The sequence below is a fragment of the Phyllostomus hastatus genome, unplaced genomic scaffold, assembly GCF_019186645.2.
Source record: "Phyllostomus hastatus isolate PE091 unplaced genomic scaffold, TTU_PhHast_1.1 phas_contig_477, whole genome shotgun sequence".
Taxonomy (NCBI): Eukaryota; Metazoa; Chordata; class Mammalia; order Chiroptera; family Phyllostomidae; genus Phyllostomus; species Phyllostomus hastatus.
In genome coordinates, this window is record NW_025333889.1 from 803392 (window position 1) to 827596 (window position 24205).

General features: G+C 73.9%; 2 protein-coding genes across 2 annotated transcripts in view; one reads left to right on the forward strand and one right to left on the reverse strand.

Moving 5' to 3' along the window:
* ANKMY1 (ankyrin repeat and MYND domain containing 1) overlaps window positions 1-644 on the forward strand; it is a 33999-nt gene extending 33355 nt beyond the window's left edge. The window contains exon 17 of the mRNA XM_045845651.1: window positions 233-644. Coding sequence (XP_045701607.1) covers window positions 233-351 — 119 coding nt within the window. The 3' untranslated portion in view covers window positions 352-644. The remainder of the gene's footprint in view (window positions 1-232) is intronic.
* A 485-nt stretch (window positions 645-1129) lies between these two features.
* Window positions 1130-23870, reverse strand: GPC1 (glypican 1). Its single transcript, XM_045845574.1, has 9 exons — window positions 23174-23870; window positions 6225-6383; window positions 5496-5887; window positions 4629-4794; window positions 4124-4254; window positions 3924-4040; window positions 3711-3844; window positions 3233-3408; window positions 1130-2986 (listed from the first exon to the last, which is right to left on the reverse strand). Exons 1-9 carry the CDS (start codon window positions 23337-23339, stop codon window positions 2742-2744), a joined length of 1686 nt encoding a protein of 561 aa, XP_045701530.1. The 5' UTR covers window positions 23340-23870; the 3' UTR covers window positions 1130-2741.
* Between the last annotated feature and the right edge of the window lie 335 nt (window positions 23871-24205).

The following is a 24205-nucleotide window of genomic DNA, read 5'->3' on the forward strand; positions in this document are numbered from 1 at the left end:
CTCGAGCCAGCGCGCTGTCAGCCCCCTCTCCGGGGCGGGCGCCTCCAGGCAGGGGGCTGCTGTCTCCTGGGGGGGGCACACTTGTGTGTGCATATGCACGGGCACGCCTGGGCGTGCAGGAGCGCGCCCGCCCACAGGCCGGCCGTCCGTGCGGGCCGTCAGGGGTCTGTGGCTGCCCGCACGCCTGCAGGGGTCGGCCCCTCACCGGCGCCCTCTCCCCCCCCCCCAACAGGGAACACGTATCTCCGCCGGTACCGGAGGGCCCAGGAGCCGCTGAGGCACATGAACAGGTTCACGGACTCCCTGTGGCACAGGTGGAAGCAGGTCTACACCGACTACAACCAGGAGTGAGCGGGGGCCGCCCCGCTGCCCCCGAGGGTGGACGGGCCCCAGGCTGCCCCCGCACCCAGGCAGCGGAGGGGCTGGGCACCAGGCCCCCCGGGGCTGTCGGAGGGGCGGGGAGCACACAGCCCCGCTCCGCACGGGTCCCAGAGGCCCTGTCGCACCCAGGCCAGCAGCAGCCGCAGGGTCCAGGGGGGCGGGGGGCCCTCCTCGAAGCCTGTTCTCCCTCCCAGGGCGCATGTCCACCCGTGCTGGGGCCAGCACCCTGGGCCCCAGGGAAGCGAGGCTTGGCTGAACGCCAGACCGCTGGCGTGGGCCGTGAGGCCCAAATAAAGTGACCCTTGAGTGGCTCCGGGGTCTGGTTGGCTGCAGCCTCTGGCAGAAGAGCTGGGCCCCACACACAAGGCACCCGTGGGTGGTTGGACGGGGCTGGCACCTTCGTGCCGAGGACAACGCAGGCCTTTCTGCTGGGGGTGGCCGGGGCAGGGTCCCACTCTGGTGAGAGCTGCCGGGCCCAGGGGGGCTCGGGGGCAGTGCTGAGGCCACCTGGCTGGAGCCCGAACCGTCCTGGGCCTGTGTGACCAGAGCAGAGGAGGGGTGGGCAGCAGGGGGTCCTTCCTGGGGCAGGACGGGACACACAGACCCTGCCCGCTGCAGCCACAGGGCCCCCATGTGGGCACCGTACGAACCACCCCCCCCACAGGCCCAAAGAGCTGCCCTGCCCGGCCTGTGGGGACCTGCCTGCCGCTGGGCTGGCCTGGGCAGGGAGGGATCACAGTAGCCGCCCGAGGTCTCCAGCCTTTTATTCTTACAAGGACGCTAAGAACACACGCCGCCCGCTGACACCAGGGGGCAGGACGCGGCAGGCCCGCCACCCCTCCCCGAGATGCACGTGGGGGGGACGGGGCACGGGCCCGTGGGGCCAACCCCGTGTGGCACACAGCACGCCATCCTGGCACGCGGCGGTCGTCCCCCGAGGGTCCAGGCCCCGCCCCTGGGCCCGGACATATCAGCGTCACCCGGGGTGGGTGTGTCCACAGAGCACAGGAGTGTGCCGGGGACCCTGGCCAGCGGCCCTCCCACCCCTTGGGGGAGAGCAGAGCAGTGCTAAGCAGCCTGCGCAGGGCCCCCCGCCCCCTGTGCTGGCCTGCACACCGGCCCTGCCCGGCGGGCTCAGCCTCCTCGGCCTCCCCGGCCCTCTGCACCCGCCTTCTCCTCGCTGAGCCCCTCCGGCAGGGTGCCAGCCCCCCCACCCAAGCCGGCACGACGGGGGTGCCCCGACGCTGGGCCCCCGGAAGGGTGTCCTGCGGAAGCTGTGAGGGAGCGTCGGGGCGCACCACTCCTGGTGCACGAGGCCAGGGAGCGTCGGGAGACACCTGCACGTCTGGAAAAGCCCTTAACTTTCGCAACACTCGCAGGCCCCCTGCGCGGCCGGCGGCCCTCAGTCTGCAGTGCTGCGACACGCTGGCCCTGAGCTGAAGCTGCGCCCGCCCCTCGGCAGCCCTGGCCCGGGCACCCTGAGCTGGCCCCCGGCCCCCAGCCCGCGTGGGGACGGGAGGGAGGACAGCGGCCAGGCGGCTCCTCCCCGCACCTGGAAGCCCCCTTGCAGGCTGTGGCCCAGCCCCGGGGGCGAAGGGGTCGCCCACCTTCGGGGGGGTGGGTCAGGGGCAGCAAGCCCACCTGCAGAGAACCACAAGCAGAGCCCGGGGGCGGGGGGGCTGGGCCGCTGCCACTCAGGGCGCGTCCGAGTCCCCCCCCACCCAGTGGGTCTTTGGCAAGGACGAGGTCCACCGGGCCCATCTGTCCAGACGGGGTCCCACCTGACTCAGGGGTTCTGGGGGGCCCCCGGTGTCGCAGGGTGGGGGCCTGGCTGCCTGCGAAGGGTTCATGCATCATCTCAAAGGCCCCTCGGGGTCCCGGGTGGCAGAGACCCTACGACCTCATGAGGGTTCTCAGGGCGCTAAGGGGTGGGCCTCGCTTTCCGAAACCCGGGGCCCCGGCTGTTGCGGGAGGAAGCGGGAGGGGAAGGCACAGGCTCCGGCCCCCACGCGGGCCCTGGCACTGGGTGGCAGCGGGGCAGGGGGCCGGGGGGAGGTGGGCCCAGGAGAGAAGCCCCCAGACCTGCATGGGCGGGGCCCACACAGACCCGGGGCCCCCGGGAGGTCCCTGAAATACATGGCTTTGGGGGGCATGGCTCCCAGCCGACCTGAGGGCCTCACACACAATTAAGGGCCAGGGTGACGGCAAAGCCAGGCCTGGGGGGCCCCCCCGCACCGCAGAGCAGCAGTCTCACGCTGTCCCTCCCTTTCTGGCCCCGGCCCCCCGGGCCCAGGGGAATTAAATATCTGCTCCACTCGGCAAAGTCAGTCCTTGGCCTCGTCCCCGGGGCCGGAGGGCCGTTACCGCCCCCTCGGCCGGGCCGCGGAGGGGCCCAGGGTGAGGAGCAGGAGCAGGAGCAGGAGCAGGAGGGCCCCGCAGGGCCGGGGCCGGCCGGCCGCCGAGGTCTTCCGGCCCTCGCGCTCCGACGGGCCGGGGAGGGCGTGGGTCAGCGCGGGCCTCGAGCCGGCTCCCTTCTTGTCCGCCCTCCGGCTGCAGGCGTCGTCGGGACAGCCGTCCCCGCTGCCCGAGCCGCTGCCGTCGTCGCCTGGGGGGGAGAGGGGGTCAGCGGCCGTGCCCACTGGGCCGGCGGGGCACAGCCCGGCACGTGGCCCCCCCCCGGGGGGAGGGGGAGCGGGCACCCCGACTCTGGGTGGCGAGGACGTCCCGGCCGGGGCCCAGCTGTGCCCGGGGACACGAGGGGGCCCAGCTCAGAGGCAGCCCTGCGCCAGACCGGGGTGCCCAGCCCGCGGCCACCGCCCCCCACCCGGCCCCGCCCGGCGGCGGAGCTCACTGGCGTCCTGGAAGTCGGCGTCCTCGCCGTTGTAGGCGCTGCGCAGCCGGTTGGTCATGACCTTCAGCTGCATGATCTGCTGGCGGACGGTCATGTCAGGCTTGGTGATGTCCACCTCCACCTCGGGGTTGTTGATCTGGTTGGCCAGGCCGTCACCCATCACCTCAGGGAGGTACCTGGGGCCGGGAGGGGAGGTCCCAGGTGACCGCCTGGGTCCCTGCGAAGCAGCCCCCCATCCCCGCCCCCACCCAGGGAGGGGGTGGCACACTTGGGACCCCACGGGCCAAGGGGAGCCGACATAGGCCCCGAGGCACAGGGGTGAGGACGCCCCGGGCGAGGCGCACACAGCAGGGGGCCGACTACTGTCCCAGCGTCCCGCGTCCTGCGCGTCCCGCGTCTGGCAGGGCCCAGCGCGGGCCAGACGAGCGCCCCCTGAGGTGCATGAGAGGGACAGCGGGCCCAGCCGGGCGGCACCTACCGGCCGCGGGCCACCCCGTTCCAGCAGCGGTCGTCGCTGGCGGCGCTCATGGCCATCTTCTCGCTGCACAGGGTCCCCGGGAGGCTGATCCAGAAGTCCTGGGCGTCGCGGAGCTGGGCCTTGGCCTCCGACACCTGAAGGGCAGCAGTCAGGCCGCCGGGTGCCCCCGCCCTCCCCACCCCCCCGGGATGGGCCGGCCGGGGGGCCACTCACCAGCTTCTCCAGCCCACCTGCGGGCGGCTTCTGCAGCACCAGCTTGCCCCGCGGCCGCTTCTCCTCGGGCCCGGTGCCGTGGGGGTTCACCTTGGGGTTCCCGCAACCCTGGATGACCTGGAGGCGACCACAGCGGTCCTGGAGGGGCACGAGGCCGGATCCGGACACCCCCCCTCGCCCGCCGCACCTCCGGCCCGCACCTTGGCCGTGAGCGTGTCGCGGTTGTCCTGGAGGGCGTTGATGGCCTCCGCCAGCCACAGGTGCACGCTGCCGATGACACTCTCCGCGCCCGCGGGGCCCCAGAACTTGTCGGTGATGAGCACCATGGAGTCTGGCACAGGTGTGAGCACAGGCAGTCTGCACGCCGGCCCGCCTGTACGCCGGGTGTGCACGTGTGCGAGCTCACACGTGCGAGCTCACGTGTGCACACGCAGGCGCCGCCCTGGCCCACGGTGTGTCAGCAGGGTGCGAGTGTGCTCACACACGCGCGGGCCCACGTCCCACACGCTGGTGCGCGTGCTGCCGCGAGGCACGTATCTGTCTGCTCACGGCGCACGCGAGTGCCAGCACCTCAGACCCGAGGCAGCACGCGGCGTGCGGGGGCCCTCGCCCAGGTGGGAGGGCAGGAGCGATGACCCCGCGGGGCCCCCTCCCGGGCCGCTGCCCACTCTCACCCCACCCGGCCCCCGGGCCCCGGCCGCTCACCCAGGAGGTTCCTCCACTCGGCGTCCAGGTCGGCCTGGTTGGCCAGGCAGCCCTTGAGCACGTTGCGGCAGTAGTCGGGGCAGGGCCGGGCGCCGGGCACGCCCAGGCAGTGCGCGCAGTACAGCAGCTTCATGACGGCCCGCCAGCACTCGGGGCCCAGGGGCACCTGCACAGCCAGGGCCGCCTGAGCACCTCGCAGCCCGCGCCCGCCAGCCCCCCGGGGCCCCGGGGTGGGGGCTCTGGACCGAAGTCCGGTGGCCCTGCTCCTGCTCCAACCACCGTGGGACCTGGCCTGGCCCTACTTTCTCGGGGGGCCCGGGGGTTGCTGGCCACCCTGCACTCGCCCTGATAACCACTCTGTGGTTACCAGCCCCCCAGGGCTAGTAACTGTGAGCACAACAGCCACGCAGACGGGGGGACCCAGGCGTGGGACTGAGGGCTGACACCCCGAGCTCCCCAGCGGAGGGGGAGGTGGCTCCACCCGGGGCTGCGCGGGTCCGAGGCCGATGCGCTCCCACACCCGTCACCAGAGGTCTGACGGGCTGCCCCACGGGCCCGCGTGGCCTCGGCCCCTGCCTGCTCCAGCCGCCAGGCCCTGTCCCCTCGCCCTCTGCCCCCCGACCCCTGCAGCTGGCTCAGCGCCCAACCCCAGGCACCTCTCCCTTCCTGCCCAGGGCCCAGGCTGGCCGAAGACAGGACCGGGCAGTGGGTGGGCTGCCCGGGGTAGGGGGGAGCGCACACCCTCTGAGGGGCCGTCCGGAGGCCCCAGCAGCAGCCCGGGGTCAGGAGGGACCCAGGGCGGGTCCAGGGGTCTGGGACGTGACGCAGCGGGGCAGACCGCGGGTCCCCCGGGCACCCCGGGCGCACCTGGGCCACCTTCCGGACCACGTCGGCGGCCAGGCCCAGGCCCTGCACGAAGGTGCGGGCGGCCACGAAGGCGCGGGTGGCGCGCAGGCGCAGCTCGTGCGGGGCGTCCCCGAAGGGCCGCAGCGGCTCGGCCCGCTTGCCCAGGCAGTCCAGGTAGTCGTCGGGCAGCAGCAGCTGCGGGTGCAGCTGCCGGAAGAGGCGCTCCAGCAGCCGGGCCCAGAACTCGGCCAGCGTCTCCTCCAGGTGCAGGCTGGCCCCGCGGTAGTAGAGGCGCAGCTCTGCGTACAGCTCCCGGAAGGCCCTGGCGTTCTGCGCGTACAGCTCCCCGAAGGCGCCGGGGAAGGCGTCCTGCAGCGCCCGCTCTGAGTCGTTCAGCAGGCGCTGGAAGTGGTCTGGGTGTGGGGGGGGGGGGGGCGTCCTGGGTGAGGCCCGCGGAGACGCCCGCCCGCCCGCCACCCCCCGGGCCGGGGCAGCCAGGGCGGGCTTCCGGGGACCCCACCCGGGACACCCCCCACAGTGCCGGGTGCTGCTGCCCACGCCCCCCCCCACACCACCCCTCCCCAGGCGGACCCCACGCTGTCGTCTGGCCCCTGCACGTGGGTTCCCTCCTGTTCCCGGGACCCCCAAATCCCAGACAGCTGCCCCGAGCCCCGCGAACTCCAGCGCACCAGGAGTCTAGGCCCAGCTCCCCGCCGGCTCGGGGTCCTGGGGGCCGCGGGGCCCACTCACCGTCGAAGCCCCGGAGCTGGGCGGCCAGCGCGGCCTGCAGGGCGCGGCTGCTGTCCAGGAGGGCCGTCTCCAGCTCCGCCCGGCTGCGGTTGGCCAGGTTCTCCTCCATCGCGCTGGTGCAGCAGGTGTGGCCCTGGGGGCAGATCCGCAGGTGCTCACCTGCGGAGGGGGCCGTGAGGCGGAGGCGGGGCCTGGGCAGCCCCCAGCCCTGGCATCACAGGCCTCAGCCCCAGGCCCTCTGGGCAAGCGGGGGGCGGAGCCCCAGAGCAGGGGTGTCGCCCGCGAGGCCACCCTGCACTGAGGCCGGGGGGCCGTCCCGGAGACTGGAAGCGACTCAGGTCACGAGTCACCACAGCACAGAGTGGCCCTGGGGTCCCGTATGTGGGGCGGGCGGCCTTGGGGTCCCGTGTCGGGTGGGAGGGGCTGCCCGACCCCAGGCCCCTTCGCCCGCCCACGCAGCCCACCCACGCAGGCCAAGGGTGGGGAGGGGGAAAGGACCCCAGGCACAGACAGGGCGGCCTCGGTCTCCTCCCCCGACACCGCCAGGGCCGAAGGCCCCAGCGCGGAGCAGGCCCGAGCGGGGCCGACCTGCCACGGGGGTGCCCAGTGACCACCAGCTCTGGGCTGGCCAGAGGCACTGGCCCCAAAGGGCGCAGACTCCCAGGTCGGGGCGGGCCGGAGCACAAGCCTGTGGGCCCGGGGGAGGCCTGCCGCAAGCCCCAGCCCCGCCCCGCAGGACCTGTGCCCCCCCCCGCCCCCCCCCCCGTGTCCGTCCCGTCCCTGCACCCTCCCAGCCCCAGCCCCCCGGCCAGGACAAGCGTCCTGGCAGCACTGTCTGCCACAGCCCCGCCCAGGTTCCCACGGTGTCAGGGACAGGCCCGGAGTCGCGCAGCCCGGGGCAGGGGCACCCACGGGGGGGGGCCGTGGGCTCCTCAATGTGCAGGGAGGAGAGGGAACAAGGGCCTTTAAGCCACGCTCGTCCCGCCTTTGTAGCAACTGCGGCTTGGAGGCGGGTGCTGGGACCCCGTTTCCCAGACCGGGGAACAGGCCGACAGAGACGAGGTGCCTGGGGCCAGGTGGCACTGGCTGCCACACTGCGGGGCCCCTCACCCACCGGGGCGCCCGGCAGCCCCGCCAGCCCTGCCCCCACCCCACAGAGCCCAGTGCCGGCCCCCACCCAGCCGTGGCGGAGGCTGCCTGGGGCAGGGGACCAGACCAGGGGCACCCTCGTGCACGGCTGTGGGGTGGGGGCGGAGGGGCCTGTGGTGGGGGCCCCCCCCGATGACCTGGAGCTGGCTCCCTGGCCCCAGGTGGAGCAGTGGGCTGCACATCTCAGGGCTTTTCGTGCTCTCGGGCCCTGGGAGTGGCCCCAGCAGGCCCGTGGGGGGCTCTGGGCCCCCTGCACCAGGGCCGATGGGCCGAAAGAGCAGCAGGACCACTGCGTGTCCACACTGTCAGAGACCCTGGCCCACAGGGACGCACGCTCAGGACGAGCAAGGCCCCTCAGGTCTCCTGGGAGCAGCCCGACTGCCAGGGCCTGGCAGAGAGGGGCGCCCCATCCCTGCCCCCCTCCCGTGGTGGGGGGCAGGCACCCCCAGGCAGAGGGGGCCGGAACACAAGAACACCCCCCTCGACGGCCCTGTTCCCGGCTGTGACGTGTGTCCCTGGACCCCGGCCAGCAGGGGCGGGACACAGAGCAGGCCCTGGCCCCGCCCGCCCCCCCCCCCCTCCGGGACCCCGGCTGCAGAGCAGGGCACATCCCATTGGTCTTCCGGAGGGTGGAGCGTGGCAGTGCTGTGGGCTGTGTGCGCCCACCCACCGGGAGGACTCGGAGCACCCCCGCCCCAGCCGCCTGCCCTCGGACAGGGCCCAGGGCCGCACCCCTGGCGAGGGCCCTCACCTACTGCTCCGAGCTGCCAGGCTCCTGGGGGTGCTGGGGGAGGGGCGAGGGGGTGGGCGGGGCTGTGCCCTGGGGGCGGGGGGGGGGGGCAAGTGCCAGCCCTGGGCTTCCAGGTATCAGCTGGGCTCAGCTGTGATGGGCGCCCAGGCCCGGCTGGCCAGGTGAGGGGCAGCTGCTCGGACGGGCGGGCTGCACCGGCGCGTCCCAGCTGGCCGACCTCCCCCTGAACCCTGCTGGTCCCCGGGTGGACCCCTGGCCCGGGTCCCGAAACCTGTCCTTCGTGTGGACGGCCCAGAGGGGGACTGAGTGCACGGGGGCAGGGGGGGGGCACGGGGAGGCCCCCAGGACCCTGGGCGCCGCCAGCCCACCCCCTGCTCCCGGATCTGAGCTGGCCCCACCCCACCCCGGCCCTGCCCGGCCGCCTCGCCCAGCTGCCCGGCGGCCACGCTGCTCCGGCGGCCCCAGCACAGCCCCCGGCCCTCCCTCCCTCCTCGGCACACACGGGAGTGAAGACACGGAGCCAGAGCTCGGGCGCCGGCCTGAGGCCCCGGGAGGCCGGGCGGAGGCGGCCCCCACGCCCGCTGCGGGGCTGACGCGGCCGCCGGCGGTCGAGGCGCACGGTTGTCTCGCGTCCCCTCCGCCCAGCCTGGCCCAGCACGGCCCGGGCAGCGGGGCAGCAGGTGGTTCTGGCCTCGGGGGTGGGCGTGTGCCCTCGCCATGCAGTGCAAGCCTGGCCTGCCTGGTCGGTGCTGGGGGGAGGGGCGGGTCTGCCGGGAGAGGGGATGAGCTCCCTGAGCCCGGAGGTAAGCAACTGAGTGAGGGAGTCTCCACTGGTCATTTCAAACCACCCCAAGCCCTACGTCTCCTCTCAGTTCAGTATCTGAGACCAGAACCAAATCAGGGGTCTGGCCCTGCTCCCCCTCCCCCAGTCAATTCTGAAACTGCCGAGTCCGCCCTCCCACCCACCCACTCCCCACCAGCTGGCCTTTCCCCTCCTGCCGACCCCTCCCAGGTCACGGAGGCAACCGCCTCCCACACCCCCCCACACGGCTGGCCAGGGAGGCCCCCCCTCCCTCCCCCCTGCCTGGTCCCTCTGCCAGCTCAGCAGCTGGCCCCGCCCTTCCAGAACCCCCCTTCCCTGCTCTTCTGGGCACACCCCCCCCCCGGGGCTGACGCCAGGTTTCCAACGGAGAGCAGAAACAGCTCTGTCCACCCCCCACCCTCCCCTCCAGAGCCTCTCCTCAAGACCACTTCCCCCTGCCCCCCCCACTCCCAGACCGCCCTGTCCTGTCCCTCAGTGAAAGCACCCACCTGCCCTCCCCAGGCCAAGCCGGAGTGCAGACCTCCTGGCCGCTCCGACACCGGCTTCCCCTCACTGACCCCCACTAGGCTGTGGAGGGGGGCTCCTGCCCCCCTGCCCCCTGCCGACCCAGCTCCCAGCCCCCCACCTGAGGGCCCTGCACCCTCCCGACGGCATCCCCACCCAGCACAGCCCCCCAACCCTTCAGCCCGAGACCCCATCCTGACAGTAGGCACCGCGTCCCGGGAGCGACCTGGACCTCGCCTTCCCCGGGCCCAGCGGCGGCGGCGCCCTGTGCCTGGTGGCTGCGGAGCCCTCCCCCGGAGAGGGCAGAGGGAAGATGGCGCCACGCCGAGCCCGGCTCTCCAGAAGCTTCCGGGGCTCCGAAGGTGTGCAGACTGCCTGCTCAGCCACCTTCCAAGCCGCGTCCCAGGAGCTCTGCACCTGCCGCCCCAGGCACCGGGAACCTCTAAGTCGGGGCCTCCTCAGACGGTGCGGGCACAGGTGACAGTTCCGGACGCGGCCCCCAGAACACACTGGGGGTGGGGGGGCCGCAGGGGCTCCCCCTGCCCCCGCCCCGGTCCCGGAGGCTGCCCGGCTGCCCGGCCAGGGCTGTGGAAGGCTTCCCCACACAGGAGACCTTTCTCTGGACAGCTGCCCCACGCCCGCTCCTGCTCTGGGGCCCTAGTCCGCCCCCGGGGTGGCAGGGCCCTCCTCCTGGCAAGTCCACCAGCCTGCAGCGGGCGCTGGACAAACGGCCAGAGATTCCCGGGCACCGCCCCGCCTCCACACCCCGCTCCAAACCTTCCTCCCTCACCTCTGCCCACCCCCCCCCCTTGTCCCTGTCGCAATGACCATCCCTCCGTGAGGGTGGCCCCGGACCCCCCTGGGAGAGGACATTTCTCCGGCGCCCTCCCCCCAACTCACACACCAACAGCCGCACAACCCCTCCCCCTCTGTCCCAGCGCCCGCCCCCGCCCCTCACCCACCACCCAAAGCCCCTCCAGCATTTCGGCCAAATGACAGCGGAGGCCGAGTCTCCGTCACACACGGGACCCGACACGGAGGGGCTTCGCTGCCGGCGCCTCTGCGCTGGGTGGGAGGAGTCCGCCCCCAGGCCCGGGGCGACAAGTGCGAGGCTCGCGGGGCCGCGCTGCGGGCAGCGGAACAAAGGCCGACGGCCAAGGGGTTCCAGGTGCCCCCGGTGCCGGTTGGGAGTCCCGCTGGCCGGGGACCGAGGGCCGCGTGCCTTGAGTCTGGCCCCGGCACGCGGGGTCTGGAGCTGCGGCGGCGGCGCCGGGCGCGGCGCGAGGCGGGGGGCGGTGCGGGGAGGAGGGCGCCGCGATTGGCGGGGAAGGGGCTTGCCTTGCCGCAGTGGGTGCGGCGCGCCTGGGGAGGGGGTGGCGAGTGAAGGGAAGGGGGATGGGTCCGCCGAGGAAGAAGGGGGGCTTGATGCAGTCGGGGGGCTGCGGCAGGGCGGTAGGGGGCAGAGGAGGGGTGGGGGGTGGCCGGGCGCCGCGGGGATGGGGCGGAGGTGGGGCGCGGGTGGCGCGGGCTGGGGTGCAGTGAGGATGGGAACGCCGATTCCAGGGGTGGACTGCGAGACGGTGAGGGGGTTGTGCCGGGGCCGAGGGCGGCGGAGAGCGGACGGGGTGCAGAGCCGGGCTCCGGCAAGGCGATGGGTGCGGCGCTGGCGATGCGGCCGCAGTGGAGGCGAGCAGGGTGGCGGGGCGGGAGTGGGGGCGGGGGGCAGCGCGCCCGGGGATGGGAATGCGCCGGGACGGGAGATGACGATGGCTGTGCGGGGAATGGAGGGCTGGGGCCCGGAGGGGTCCCCCAGCTCGGATCCCAGCTCCGCGGACGCCACCCCGGCCTCGGGCAAAAACCCCCTCCCGGCGGCGGCGGCTGCGGCGGCTGCGGCGGCTCCAGCGGCAGCGGCGCGACATTCCGGGAAGCGCGCGCGACTCCGGGTGGGGCGCGCAGGGATCCGGAGGTCCGGCGGGCACAGGCGGAGGAGCAGGAGGGACCGGGCTGGAAGCGCTTGGAGGAGCCGAGCCGAAGCGGTCCGTGCGGGAGTGCGCGGGACCGGGACTCTGCGACCACGGCGGCGGACAGCACCGCAGCCGCACTGGCGTGCACGGCGAGGGCGGCGCCCCGCGGGGACGCGCCTCCTCCCGCAGCCCCGCCCGCCGCGCTCGCGCTGCTGCTGTCGGGCTGCCCCGCGCCCCCTCCCGCCACCCTGCAGGCAGTGGCCCAAAGACCCTCGTTTCCCGTTTCCCTCAACCCGGGGACCCGCTGGTGCCCCACCCCCGGGGGCGGCGAGACCCCGCCTGGGTGCTGCTCCCTATCTCTGCGGGCGGGAGGACAGGCCCCTCACGTGTGTCCCACAGCAGCAGAGCCTGCACAGGCCTGGCTGCCAGGTGCCCACCCAGGGGTAGCCATGAGGGTGGGGGCAGGTGATGCCACATCCTTCTCCTGGGTGGGGACTGGCAGGTGACTGCCAGGGAGTCCAGATGCCCAGCCCCTGCTGGACTCCCCATCCCTCTGGCCTCCCACCACCACGACCCAGGCCTCCACCCCGAGGCCCTGATCTGCTGCCCCCAGGCAGCACCGAGCCCCACGGGGCCGCAGCCGCCCCTGGCTCACCCCATGCCCTCCCGGGCATGAGAACCGCTCCCACCTCCCCACGGCCCTAGCCGGCCCCTGCCTTCCCGGGGCCGCCGGCCTCACAGGGGGGACCCCTCTGCTCACCCCGAGGCCACGCTCCCTTCAGGGCAGGGCCCCCCTCGGCCACCCTGCTCACAGGGACATGGGGGACTTGCTAGACAGGTGCTCTTTGCCACGTGTGGGACACGGCACCACAGCCCCCAGAGGGGGTTTCACCACCCTCTGCACCGCCTGGTTCACACTCAGGGACCCCCTGGGCAGGCCGCCCAGCCAGTGGGCACCAGGCTGGGGGCCGCCTCAAACGTGGGGGCCTCGCCACAGCACGGGCCAGGCAGTGCAGCCTCCTGCACCGGCCACTCTGGAGCTGCCTCGGGGCTCGCGGGTCACACCGTGGTCTCAGGACAAATGAGGGATGGAGGGACCCCAAGTCTCGGCTGCTGAGCAGGGGGCGCTCTCTCGGGACCCTGGGGCGGCCTCAGCCTGCAGGCCCCGCGCAGTCCTGCCCAGGCCGTGCCGTGGACGGTGCCTACCCGGGACACGTCCACGCCCGCCTGCACCGCTCCCCCGTCTGGCCGGCCGGCCCCCACTGGAGTCCAGGGACAGCGAGGGGCGGCAGGGAAGGGCCAGAGCCGCCCCCTCTGCTGAGGCTGCAGAGCACGCCCTGGGCCAGGGGAGGGGGGCGCCACAGCTGGGGTGCTCGCGGCACCGCTCCCCACAAAGACGCAGCGCAGGCCCACCCATCCCCGTGGACGCCAGACACCCTGGCTGGGCCGGAACGCAGGGGAGACCCTCCGGGACCCCTAAGGGAGCCCCCCAGGGCAGGGCTCGCGCAGCCCACGCCCAGCACGGGCTCCGTAAATACCGGGGCCCAAACAGACTGCTGGCTGCTGCCCCAGACACATCCGTGCAGCCGGGTGGCCCTCTTGCAGGCGACCGACGGCTCCAGCCCTGCCTGACGGCCCCTGTGGCCACCCCCCTGCCCCCCCACCCGGAGGCCTGCTGCTTCTGCCAAGGCCTCCATCTCCCGCACCCTGCTCTCTCTCAAGGGCCCCCACTCTCCCCTCCGCCAAGAAGCCTTCCCAGGACCCTCTGGCCCAAAGCACCTGCCTCCCCCTCACCCCCTGGGCCTCCCCTGAGTCCTCACAGGAGGCCGGCTGCCTGCCTGCTGCGGGAGACCCCTGCCCTGCCCAGCGCCCCGGCTAAAGCCGGAGCGGCAGGGAGAAAGCCGAACGCAGAAGCCCTGGCCCAGGTGACGCGAGCACGGCCTCAGACTCCCCCCAAAGCCCGCACCTCCCAGGGGCCTCGGGACCACCGGCGGTGCGCTGACGGGAGGGGCCCTGCGGGGCGAGTCCCCACCCCACGAGGGGCCCCTGGCTGTCCCAGAGGCCTGGCCACGTCCCTGGGGGCCACGTGACGGTCTCAGCCACCCCCCCAGCCCGGGTTTCATTTACTCCTCACAGCACCTCCTCCTCCGGATCCCCGCGAGGCTGGGCGGGCGGCCCAGGCAGCTCAAGTGACACCACTTGGCCCGGAGTAGCGGGGACAGGGCCCCGCCCACGATGCCCATCTCGGGGGAATTCCTGAGCTGGGCAGACACCGCGCCCGCAGCCGCCTCCAGGCCCGGGCGTCCTGGCTGGAGGGCTCCCGCTGACTCAGCCGCCGCCCAGGCAGCGGGCTGCTCCCCCGGGCACCTGGCCACACGCAGATCCGTGGGTGTCCTGAGGCCGGCCCGGAGGGTGGGGGACACGGCCGGACGGGGACTTCAGGGAGAGACGCGTGGTCACCTTCCGGCGCAGGCGTGGCCGGCCCCGTAGAACCGGGAGCCGGGACCTGGGCAGAGCCGAGGGCAGCCCTGCGCCCACCGCGCCCTCAGAAACGGTTCCGACGGGAGATTTCCGTGCGTTTTACCGCCAAGATGGCCGACGGCCGCTCCCCAGACGGTTGGGGTGCCCTTGCACTGAACACGGGGCGGGGCGGGGGGGCGCACCCGTGCCACTGACGCAGGTGCTGCGTGTCAGGCATTAAACTCGAGACAGAAACTCAGAGCCGTCCCTCGAGTCTGGAAGCCGAGGTCGGACCTGCCGCCAGGCCCGGCAGCCAGCCTGCCGTGGGGCGTGGGAGGCGCCGGGGCAGGGCCGCCCGGGGCCTTCGTCGAGGGTCCACCCGCCTGCCCCAGGGGCAGGACCCGAGCCGGGGGCGTCCCAGGGGCAGGTGGGCCACGTGGCGGCCCCCCGAGCCCCCACTCCTCCCGGTCCCATCGGGGGGACGGCCGAGCTGCAGCGGGTGCGGCAGCCTCCAGGGCGCCGTGTCTCAGTCTTGGCCCCGCCCTCTCCGGCTGCTCCCAGCCCCACAGTGCCGCCGGACCCTCTGCAGACGGCCCTGGGCAGTCAGACCTGCAGCAGACAGCCAAGGGGACCCGGCCAGCCCTGTCCCCAGAGAAAAGCCAACGGGACAGTGACCAGGCCCCCCCTCACGGCACCCGCAGGGAGCTGCCAGACCCCCAGGCTCGGCCGCGGGCCGACCATGCGTGGGGCCCCCTCCAGCCCTGCACAGAGCCTGCGGCTCCCTCTGGAAACCGGTCCCCACCCTCCGAGGCCGCCCGAGCGCCCCTCCCGAGGGGCAGTGGGGCCCTGAGCCGGGGGCGGCGGTGCTCGCCACCGTGGGCCGCCCCTTCCCGAAACCCCTTGCTTCCCTGGAGCCGTGTGGGGGGTGCAGGCATCACGGACGCCTTCCCTCCAGCCTGGGGCGCCCCAAGCACCCACCGTGTGGCCGGTGCAGCCCGGCCTTCCCCCCCCCCAGCAGCGGGCCCCTCCCACAGCGGCCTCCGGAAGGCCGAGCGGACGGTGGGGGGAACGGCCCCTCTCCCCGACGGCTGTGCCAACAGGATGCCATGCTGTGTGGCGTGGGCCCTGGCTGGCACCACGGGAGCGGCCCCCATGCGAGAACGGTCCTCACAGCCGCCCCACGAGGCAGGCCCCCCCACCCCCGCTGTGCAGAAAAGGTCCCCAAGGCACAGACTGGCCGGGTCCAGCAGGGCGGGCTTTGGTTTCCTCTGGGGATCCCCCCCCCGAAGACGACGGCCACCAGGAACGGCCAGCGGATCCAAGGGACACTGGCCCTCAGCCAGGAGTGTGATCTGACGGTCAGCGCAGCGGGGGACCTCCCTCAGAGCCCCCCCCCCGGCTCCGACACCACCTCCCGGGAGCAGCCCCCCAGGCTTCCCGACGTTTCTGGGCCGTCCGTGTCCCCCAGGCCAGGCGAGAGGGCCTCGGCCCCCCGACCGGGACCCCCACGCGCCCGTCCTGGTCCGCACGGGGCTTCTCTGGCCTGTTAACCACACCCCCACGCCCCACGTGGCCACTGGTCGCCGAGGCCAGCGAAGTTCCAGCTCCCCTCCCGTCCCCTGCGCCGACAGCACCTCCTGCGGCTGCATTCCAGCACCAAGGACAGCGCCTGGCGCACAGTAGGAGCGCAAGGAACTTGGTCTGAGCGATTCCCCCTTGACCTCAGCCAAAAGACGGGGAGGCGACCAGACTGAGGGATCCAGAGAGAGGGGGGTCTTCCCTCCTCGGTCACTCCCCGCCACCCCCACCCCCGCCCAGCGGCCGGGACCCTCCCCGCTCCTGCCCTGCCCCCAGCTCCCCGTGAGCAGGCGCTGGGGGGCTCCACACCACCCCCCGGACCGGACCGCACCCGCAGACCCCTTCTCCAGACGGCCCAGGGAGGCCCACACTCCGCAGGGTCTCGGAGGACACCAGGAGCCGGTGACGGCCGTCAGAGCCTCGTCACACACGTGATGGGACCTCGTCACACTCTGGACGGGGGGCCACGCGCCCCGCCCCCCCAGCCGTGGCCCCACGCTGACTGGGATGGCACAGCTGTGGCGGGGGCACGTGGTGTCTTGCACCCTCCGCTACCAAGGTGAGGGGACCAAGTCCCAGACACGCAGCGCCACTGGGCCGGGCCCGCCCAGCGGGGAGTGGACCTGTCCCTTAGAGGCTGGGAAAAACGGCGAAACGGCAACACGACGTCCTCCTCAATCAAGTCCACGGACACCGGCTTCTGCCCCGGCCTCTCCCGGGCACCCCGGCTAGCCCCCCCACGCGGGACGGCCTTCGCCAGCGTGTCTGCCCACCCGGTTCGCCCGGCCCCCTGGGGCTGCCCTCCCACCCACCCCTGCCAGGGTGCCCACCCTGCCCTGGGCTCCCTCGGCCCCACCCCCTGCTGCCTCTCAGCTGCTGGCCTTTCCGGAAGGCGTGGGGTCCCCGGCCGCCCTGACCCCTTCTCCAAATCACTGCGACGCCCCAGAACTCTCCAGGGCAGCTGCTCCTGGGTGGGAACACCCGCTGCGCTGCCCCAGAGAGGGGCCTGCAGCTGCACCCCCAATGCCCCCCCCCCAATGCACAGCCATGGGGCGGGGCCAGTCCCTGGGGGTCAGGTCGCCTGGCACAGCCTGGGGGCGGCCGCTCCGGGGGCGGCCGGGGACTGAGCCCCTTCAGAGCCAGGTGTCCCTTCACGGCGGCTTCTCGGGTCCAGCGTGTCCCGAGCTCCATGACAACCGGACGCGCCGCAAGTGCCTGAGCCAAGCCCGGCAGCAAGTGGCATCATCCTCCTCCCCGGAGCCCGGGGGTGGTGGTGGTCACCGGAGGGTGCGGTGTCCTCCGGCAGACCCCAGCACCGGGGGTGGGCACGTGGACGTCCCCCGTGGCTGGCCACAGTGGCTGCAGGCAGCCCTGGGTGCTGAGGGCGTGTTCAGGCACGGTGACCGGCCGGGCCAGCCCCACCCCCACCCCCACTGGGGACCCCGCCCCCAGCACCCTCGGGACAGGGCTGCGGGGGCGTGCCCCCGGCCTCCTCACACAGCAGGCTCGCACAGCCGCCCCCCCCCTCCGCTCTGCTCTGGGGCGCCCCCTCAGCGGCGGGAGCCCACGCCAGACCCCCGGGGCAAGCTGGCACCCGACCCTTGGCCCCCGGCGAGCACAGCTCAGCCACCCTCCCCTCCCGCCTGCCCAGAAGGCCACCTGGGGCCAACCCCTGCCCCCCACACTGGGCGCCCCCCCCCAGACCTGTCCCAGGCCGCTGCCCACCACCGTCACTCCCGGCTGGGGGCCACCTGATCCCCAGGGAGGGTCTCGAGGCTGGCCCCAAGCTGCCTACCCCATTCCTGGACACGGTGCAGGAAGTGAGCAAATGGGCAGCGGTCACCCAGCTCCAAACACCAGAGTGAGGGGGCCCAGCGCTCCCACCTCGACGGGAACAGAGACATCAGGGTCCATGAGGCTGGGGGGCCGGCCCAGGGCCAAGCGGCAGCGCAAAGCCTGAGGGGAGGCCGCCCAGTCCACCACACTGCTGCCACCGGGGCCTCGGCGGGGGGTGGGGGGGGCACATCTGTGCTGAGCCCTGGCCCGCGACGGACTTGGGGAGGCCCCCATGTCCAGCCACCACGCAGAGGAAGGGCCGTACCCTAGGCCGTGGGCCCGTGACCTCAGCGGGTGACCTCGCTGGGTACGAGGCCCTTGCCCGTGTAACTGGCTAAGACGAGGTCACGCAGGAGTCGCGTGGGCCCAGATGCCATGGGAGTCGTGTCTTCATCTCGAAAAGGACCTGGAGGCAGGTGTGAGGCGGACGCCACGTGAAGGGAGGCCGGGGGCTGGCACAGCAGCGGCCACGGAAGCTGCGGGCCTGGAACAGGGGCTCCCCGGCCTCAGGGACCCCGCCTGACCGACACCTTGACCGGGGACGTCCAGCCCCAGAGCTGGGAGACGACGCCCTTGTGCTGCGTGAGCCACCCGGTCTGCGGCATCTGTCCGGGCAGCCCAGGGACGCCGGCACGCCCGGCCCCTGGCCCCCGGCCCGGGCCTGGCACACAGAGGCGCTCACCTACCTGGGGCCCGGACCGGGAAGCACCTGGGACTCGGGCAGAGCCCTCGGGGGGGAGGGGGGGGGGCGGGGCGCGCGAGTGCTGCAGGTGCCGCGGCAGCTAGGCGGCGGGGCCGGGCTCGAGTTTGGGTGGGCACGGGAGGGCTCACCTGGCAGGCGGGGGGGGCGGGTGCACGTGCCAGGAGCCGGTCAGAGATGACGCCGAGGCCACAGGCTAACAAAGGGGGAGGGGGAGGCTGCCTGCCCCCCCCAACCCTGGAGCCCCCAGACCCACCCAGGATCCCGGGACTCCCACCCGAGAGAGCAGGTGCGCGCCCCCCCCCACCCAGGGTTTCCCCGAGGCCCAGGACCCCGTGGGGCCGGAGGCCCGGGCCCTGCCCCTCAGCACGGCGGCCACTGAGGGGGAGGACGGGCCAGCCTGCATCTCACCACCTCACCACCGGCTGCCCTTTGCTCCCCCCAGAAAGGTGGGAGGGGCCGGGGGAGGGGAAGGCTGTGGCATTCCCCTCCCCCGCGGACAGCTCTGCTCCTGCCCGGGCCTGTTCCCAGACACACAGGCAGGAAGGGCTGCCCGCTGGCGTGCTGGCGGGGCTGGGATCCAGGGTGGGTGGCCTTGGGCTGCAGCCCTCCCCGACCCCCCGAGCCCCTGGGCTGTGGCCTGACCCCAGAGCCCCCGAGGGCCACGCCGGCAGTCAGAGACCCTCGGGGCTGGCACCCAGCGCCCGGCACGGAGGTGTCACTCGGGCCGGTGCTCACGGGCCCCACACAGGTCTCGAGCCTCTGTCTGAAACCCCTGGGAACCAAGCCAGGCCTCGGGGAGGGGGGTCCGGCTTCCAGGAGACAGGAGAGGTGTCCTGCCTGCCGTCCAGGGGCTGACCCTGGGGAGCCCCCGGCCTGGCCCGTCTCCCTACCCACGGCCCGCCAGGCCGACACGTGTGCCCACACACGTGTGGGTGCCCCAGCGCAGGCATGAGCGAACACGCTTTCCTCCCAGCGCTGCTGCTACCCGGCCCGCGTGCCCCCGGCCGCCCTCCAGAGGCCTCCCCCGCCCGCCGGCCGCCAACCACGGGCTGGCGCTGCTCCTCATTACGCGGCGAGTGCACCGACTCAGCGGCCACCATCTCCTAGGCTCGCGGGCCCTGCCCGGGCCGCCTGTCCACGCCTCCCCGGGGACACACGCGGGCTCCTCCCGAGGCCGGCCTCCGAGTGCACCCAGGCTGATCCGACTCACGTCCCTGGTGCCTGGGGACAGCCTCTCGGAGCGGGGCCGGGGCAGCCATCCCCGCAGGCCCCCGAAAAGCAGGCCCCCGCCAGGAGGCCACGGGGGCAGGCAGAGGGAGGGCGAGGCCTGGCCGCGTCAGGCCGGACGGGGCAGGTCTGGGCCGGGGAGGCGGGGCCGGGGCTGAGAGCCGTCCGGGGGAAGAGCGCAGACTGTCCTAACCCCGCCTAAAAGCCGGGAGGCCGCCAGGAGAGGGGCCCGGGTGTGGGCCGCCCTCTCGGGCCTCAGCGCTGGGGTGCACAGGCTGCCAGAAAGCAGGGGGCCGGGCCGGGCAGCCTCTGAGGTCACAGGCCCTGGAGTCAGCAGATGGGGCTCCTCGGAGCCTCGGTTTACTCGTCTGCAAAGTGGGCGACGCCCCGAGACCCTCGCCCGGTGCACTAACTGGACACTGACCCCCACACCCAGCCTGCAGCCAGGGCTTGTCGCCAGGGCGGGGCGCCACCCCCTCCGGGGCTCTGAGCGGCCTCTGCTGACCGCAGGGCAGGAGGGGAGGGCGCGGCCCGGGCAGCGTGCCCCTCGTCCCGGCAGCCTCCAGGGGGCAGTCCAGAGGGCCGCCGGCGTCCCGCGTCCAGAAACGGGCAGAGCGGGGCCGTGTGGGGTGGGAGGTGGACGTGGTCACAGCGGCGCAGGGGCACAAGCTGCCACTCCGGGGAGCAGGGCGAGGTGGCCGGCCCCGAGGCCCCGGCGGGGGACCCAGGGCCATTGCATCACGCAGGGGCCCTGTCAGACCCTGGCTCCCTGGGGCCCCCGAGTGCCCCTCCAAGCCCGTCCCCGTGCCGGGGATGATGAAACCTCACCCTGGGAGCGGAGCAGAGGCAGGGCCAGGCAGCACCGGAGGCGCAGGCCGCTGCGGGGACCCACGCCAGGCACAGGGCGGGCTTCTGCCTCCCGCCCGGGACAGGGACCCTTCGGGTCCACGGGTGAACTGCGCACCAGGTGACCGGCAGGAGCCTGCTGACCGTGGCTGAGGGACAGACGCCGGGTGGAATCCAGGAAACGTGGAGGACGCCCAGGGCTCCTGAGCAGGACCTGTGCCCTCGGCGTGCGTGGTCGGAGTGAGCATGGAGAGGCCGAGATTTCCACTGGGGGGCCCGCGGGCGCCCACCCCCCTGGCAGGCAGCCCCGCGCCCGTCTCCTGCTCCAGCGCCGCCCGCTCCGCAGAGCCTGCACACGGCAGGACATGCGTGAGTCCCCGTGAGCGGCAGCCCAGAACCTTCTTGGCACCAGGAGCCAGGCCAGGTTCTGTGGCTACAACTGGGAAGGGTGCAGACAGGTGGCCCTAACCCAGGACCCCGGCGAAGGGTCCGAGAGACCCAGGACACGTTGCCGAGTGTCAGGAGGCCAGACAGGTGCCCAGGAAATGCCGGGAGACCAGAGGCAAAACCGGCCAGCGTGCACCTGTGATGGAGCACCTCGGCAGGAGCCAGCCCAGCTCCACTCACGCCCCAGCCTGTGTGTGGGGGCGGCTCTGGCCTGAGGGGGGGCCTCGGCGGTGCCGCACCCCCGGGCCTGCCCCTCACCCTGTACAGTGACAGCTGGGTGACAGCTGTCGTCACCGCTGCCGGGACAGCACTCCTCACACCGTGCTGCCTCCTCTTCCAGCCATGGCCACTTCTCCCCTGGCAGAGGCCGAGAGGCCACCCTGGGCCCAGTGCCGCCTTCCCTGCTCCCCCTCCCCGGCACGAGGAATGGCCCACCCCACCCGGGCCCCCTGAGTGGGTACCCTGGCCGGCGGCCGGCTGCCGGCCTGCGGGCGAGGAGACAAGGGGAGACCGGGCTCCCCGAGTGCAGCGAGCTGCCGCTGGGCCACCAGAGGGCACCCGGTCCGCAGAGGCCCAGCTGAGTCACACGGAGCAGGAGGGGACAGGGCTGGTGGCCGCTGCCCCGGGAGGTCACCCTGTTTGTTTTGCCCCGTGTAGGCCTGGCACTGTCCCCGGCGCCTGGGCCCCGCAGGGCGCTCTGGAGTCCCGGGGCTCCCGGGGGCAAGGGGGACACGGGGGCGGGGGTCCAACAGGCCAGCCCCCCTGGTGAAGGAGCCGTGGGGCGCTGGCAGGGAGGGGACAGTCCCCTGCATTCCAGACCCAGAGGAGGGTGGCGCCCGCAGCCCTGGCCAAGATGATGCTTGGACAGCTGCTGGGTGGCTGCACTCCCCCGGCCCGCCAGCCGGCCGGCCGGCCAGCACCCGCCCCCACCCACCACACTCACGGCAGCACACTCTGCCCGCCCTTGGCCTCTGACCCGCTGCGTCCCCCAGCCCGAGGGGGCCAAGACCCAGCCCCCCACCCCCCCCGCCTGGGCCTCTCCAGTTCCCGAGCTCTGTCCTAGTCCTCGGTGGCCCCCCAGACTCTGCCGGCCTGCCCCCGACCCGACTGGGAGGGAGTCCTGCGGGTGTGCGTTTGGGGCGGCCCCCAAGGACACGGGCCTGAGCGGGGCTGGGCTCGACCAGGGGGCAGCAGGGACGGCTTCCGCCCGAGACTCAGGGCTGGGGCAGCAGAGGGGCCCCCCACAGGACAGCCCAGGACGCCCAGGCCACAAGTGCCTCTGTGTGGGAGAGGGGGTGGAGCATGGGCCACGCCGGGCAGCTGGCCCCGAGCACCCCCAGCCCCTCCCAAGGAGAGAGGCGTCCCCCCCACAATGACTGGCCCATCCGCAGAGGGAGGCCTGACTCCGGCTCCTGAGGAAGCACCTCTCCAGACCCCGGGGGCTGTGGGGCACCGGGGTCGGGTGGATCTCGCAGGGCAGCCTGGGGAGCGCCTGCTCCTGCTGGGAGCCAGGTGGGGAGCCTGGCAGACCCCCCCCCACCACCACCAGGGAGACTGGGCTCTGGACGCCCCCTCACACTGGTGCACTCCCCTCCAGGCCCCTCAATCCGGGCCATGGCCACTCTGCGTCCCCCATGTCACTTTGAGCACGGCCCTTACCTGTCCCCTCACCCCATCTGGGAAGAGTCCCCTGGACAGGAAGCTGGTGTGCCCTGCTCTGGCCCACTGCACCCCAGGCACCCCACGGAGACCGGCGTGGCTGTCGGCAGCACAACGTGAGCATGAGGTCCGGGGGTCCCTGGGGCACTGCTCCTCGTCCCACCCGCAGGCACCGCTGTCCCCGGAGCTCTTCAGCCACCAGCAGGGAGGGGGTGGGCAGGGCTGCCAGACAGCTGCTGGGCTGAGGCCGCCTGGGAGGGTCCACGCAGTTACAAAGAAATGACACGGCCCCTGGGAGGGATCCGAGACGCCGACCACCTGCAGCTGGACTCCCGGGGAAGTGGCTCCAAGTGCCAGGCGGGCGGGCGGGCTCTCGGGCGGGCACACGTTCCGTGGGGGGCGGGGGGGACCTCTGCCAGGCAGCATTCCTGGTCACAGGGCAGAGACCGCCCCCCCCCACACCCCCAACTCCAAGGCTGCCTTTGCTGGTACCCGGCGGGAACCCCGGTCCACCCGACGGCACCTCCCGGAGAGGCCCGTACAGTCCGGTGAGAGTTCCTAGCCCGCGGCCACCGTCAGCTGCGCGGGGGGCAGCCACCACGCACGCAGGTCAGCCCTGGCCAGAGGCGAGGGTGGCTGGCGCGCCCGCTGGGTCTGGAACTCCAGCCCCGCCGCCGCCGCGCTGGAGCTGTGGCCCTGGAGGAGCGCCGAGCCAGGCCTCCCGTGCGCAGCCCAGCGAGGACAACTCCACGGGAAGGGGGACGGGGAGACAGTTAAGGGTTGGTGGCGGCGAAGCGGAGCGGAGAGAGGGCGACGCGAGGCTCCGGGGTGAGGGCCCGAGGGGGTGCGGGCGAGCGGAGGCGCAGAGCTACTCGCAGCCCGGGCGGCCGGCGCAGGCGGCAGGATTCGGAAGCCCCGGGCACGCACCGGCGCAGGGCCGACCAGGAGGGGCAGAGGCAAACCCGGGCGCACGGGGGTACGAGACCCGCAGCTCTGACTCACCGGAGATCTCCGCCTGGGGCACGTCGCTGAGGCTGAAGCCCTTGGCGCCGTAGATCTGCCGGACTTCGCTGCAGCTCCGGCTCTTGCTGGCAGGGTCCCCGTGGGCGCAGGAGGCCAGTGCGGCGGCCGCGCACAGCAGCCACCAGCCGCCGGTCCGGAGCTCCATGGTGGGGCCGAGGCGCTGCCGGTCGCCCGCCGCGCCTCTCTCGGGTACCGTGGGGCCCGCGCAGCCCCCGCCCGCGAAGGGCAGAGCCAAGGTCCCGGCGCGCGGCTCGTGGTCCGCAAGCGGCGGCGGCCGAAGAGGCGGAGACAACAAAAGCCGGCGGCAGCGCCGGGCGCGCGAGGCTCGAGGACCGGCAGCTCGATCGGGCCGCCCAGCGCAGCGGGCGAGCGCGCACTCCCGGCTCGGCACCTCCCCCGGCCCGGCCCGGCCCGGCCCCTCGGCCGCCTGGGAGAGGCGGGGAAGGCGGTGCAGGGGAGGGGCGCGCGGGGCGGGAGCGGGTGCCCGGGGCGGAGCGCGGGGCGCGACCCGGGCCCACTGGGCGCTCCTGCCCTCCGCGAGGATCTGGGGGCCCAGTGGTTCGGGCAGGCCAGTCCGCTGCCCGAAGGAGGGGAGGCGGCGGCGGGGGGGAGCGCGAGCTGCGTCCGGGGGTCCCCGAGGGCGGCCCCACGCCCAGCGCCCAGGGCGGCGGCACCACCTGTGGGGGCGGGGCGGGAGGGGGCGCGGAGGCCGGGCTTCCCCGCCGGACGTGACGTCACGCCACCCGTGCGCCTATCAGGGGCCTCCGGGCCCACAGCCGAATTCAGCATCCCTCGCATCCCGCCCCCACCGGCTCGCCCGGCTGTCCTGCACCCTGGCAGCGCGCCTTGGTCAGCTCCCGGGCGCCCGCGTCCCCTCGGCACGCCGCCCACACCGCCGTCCGCCGCCTCCCTCCTCGCCTGCACCCCTTTACCCCACCCCCGCCCTACTCAGCGCCTCCCCCACCCCTCCTGTCACACCTGGTGTTCTCGCGGGGGACGGCGGGGGAACTG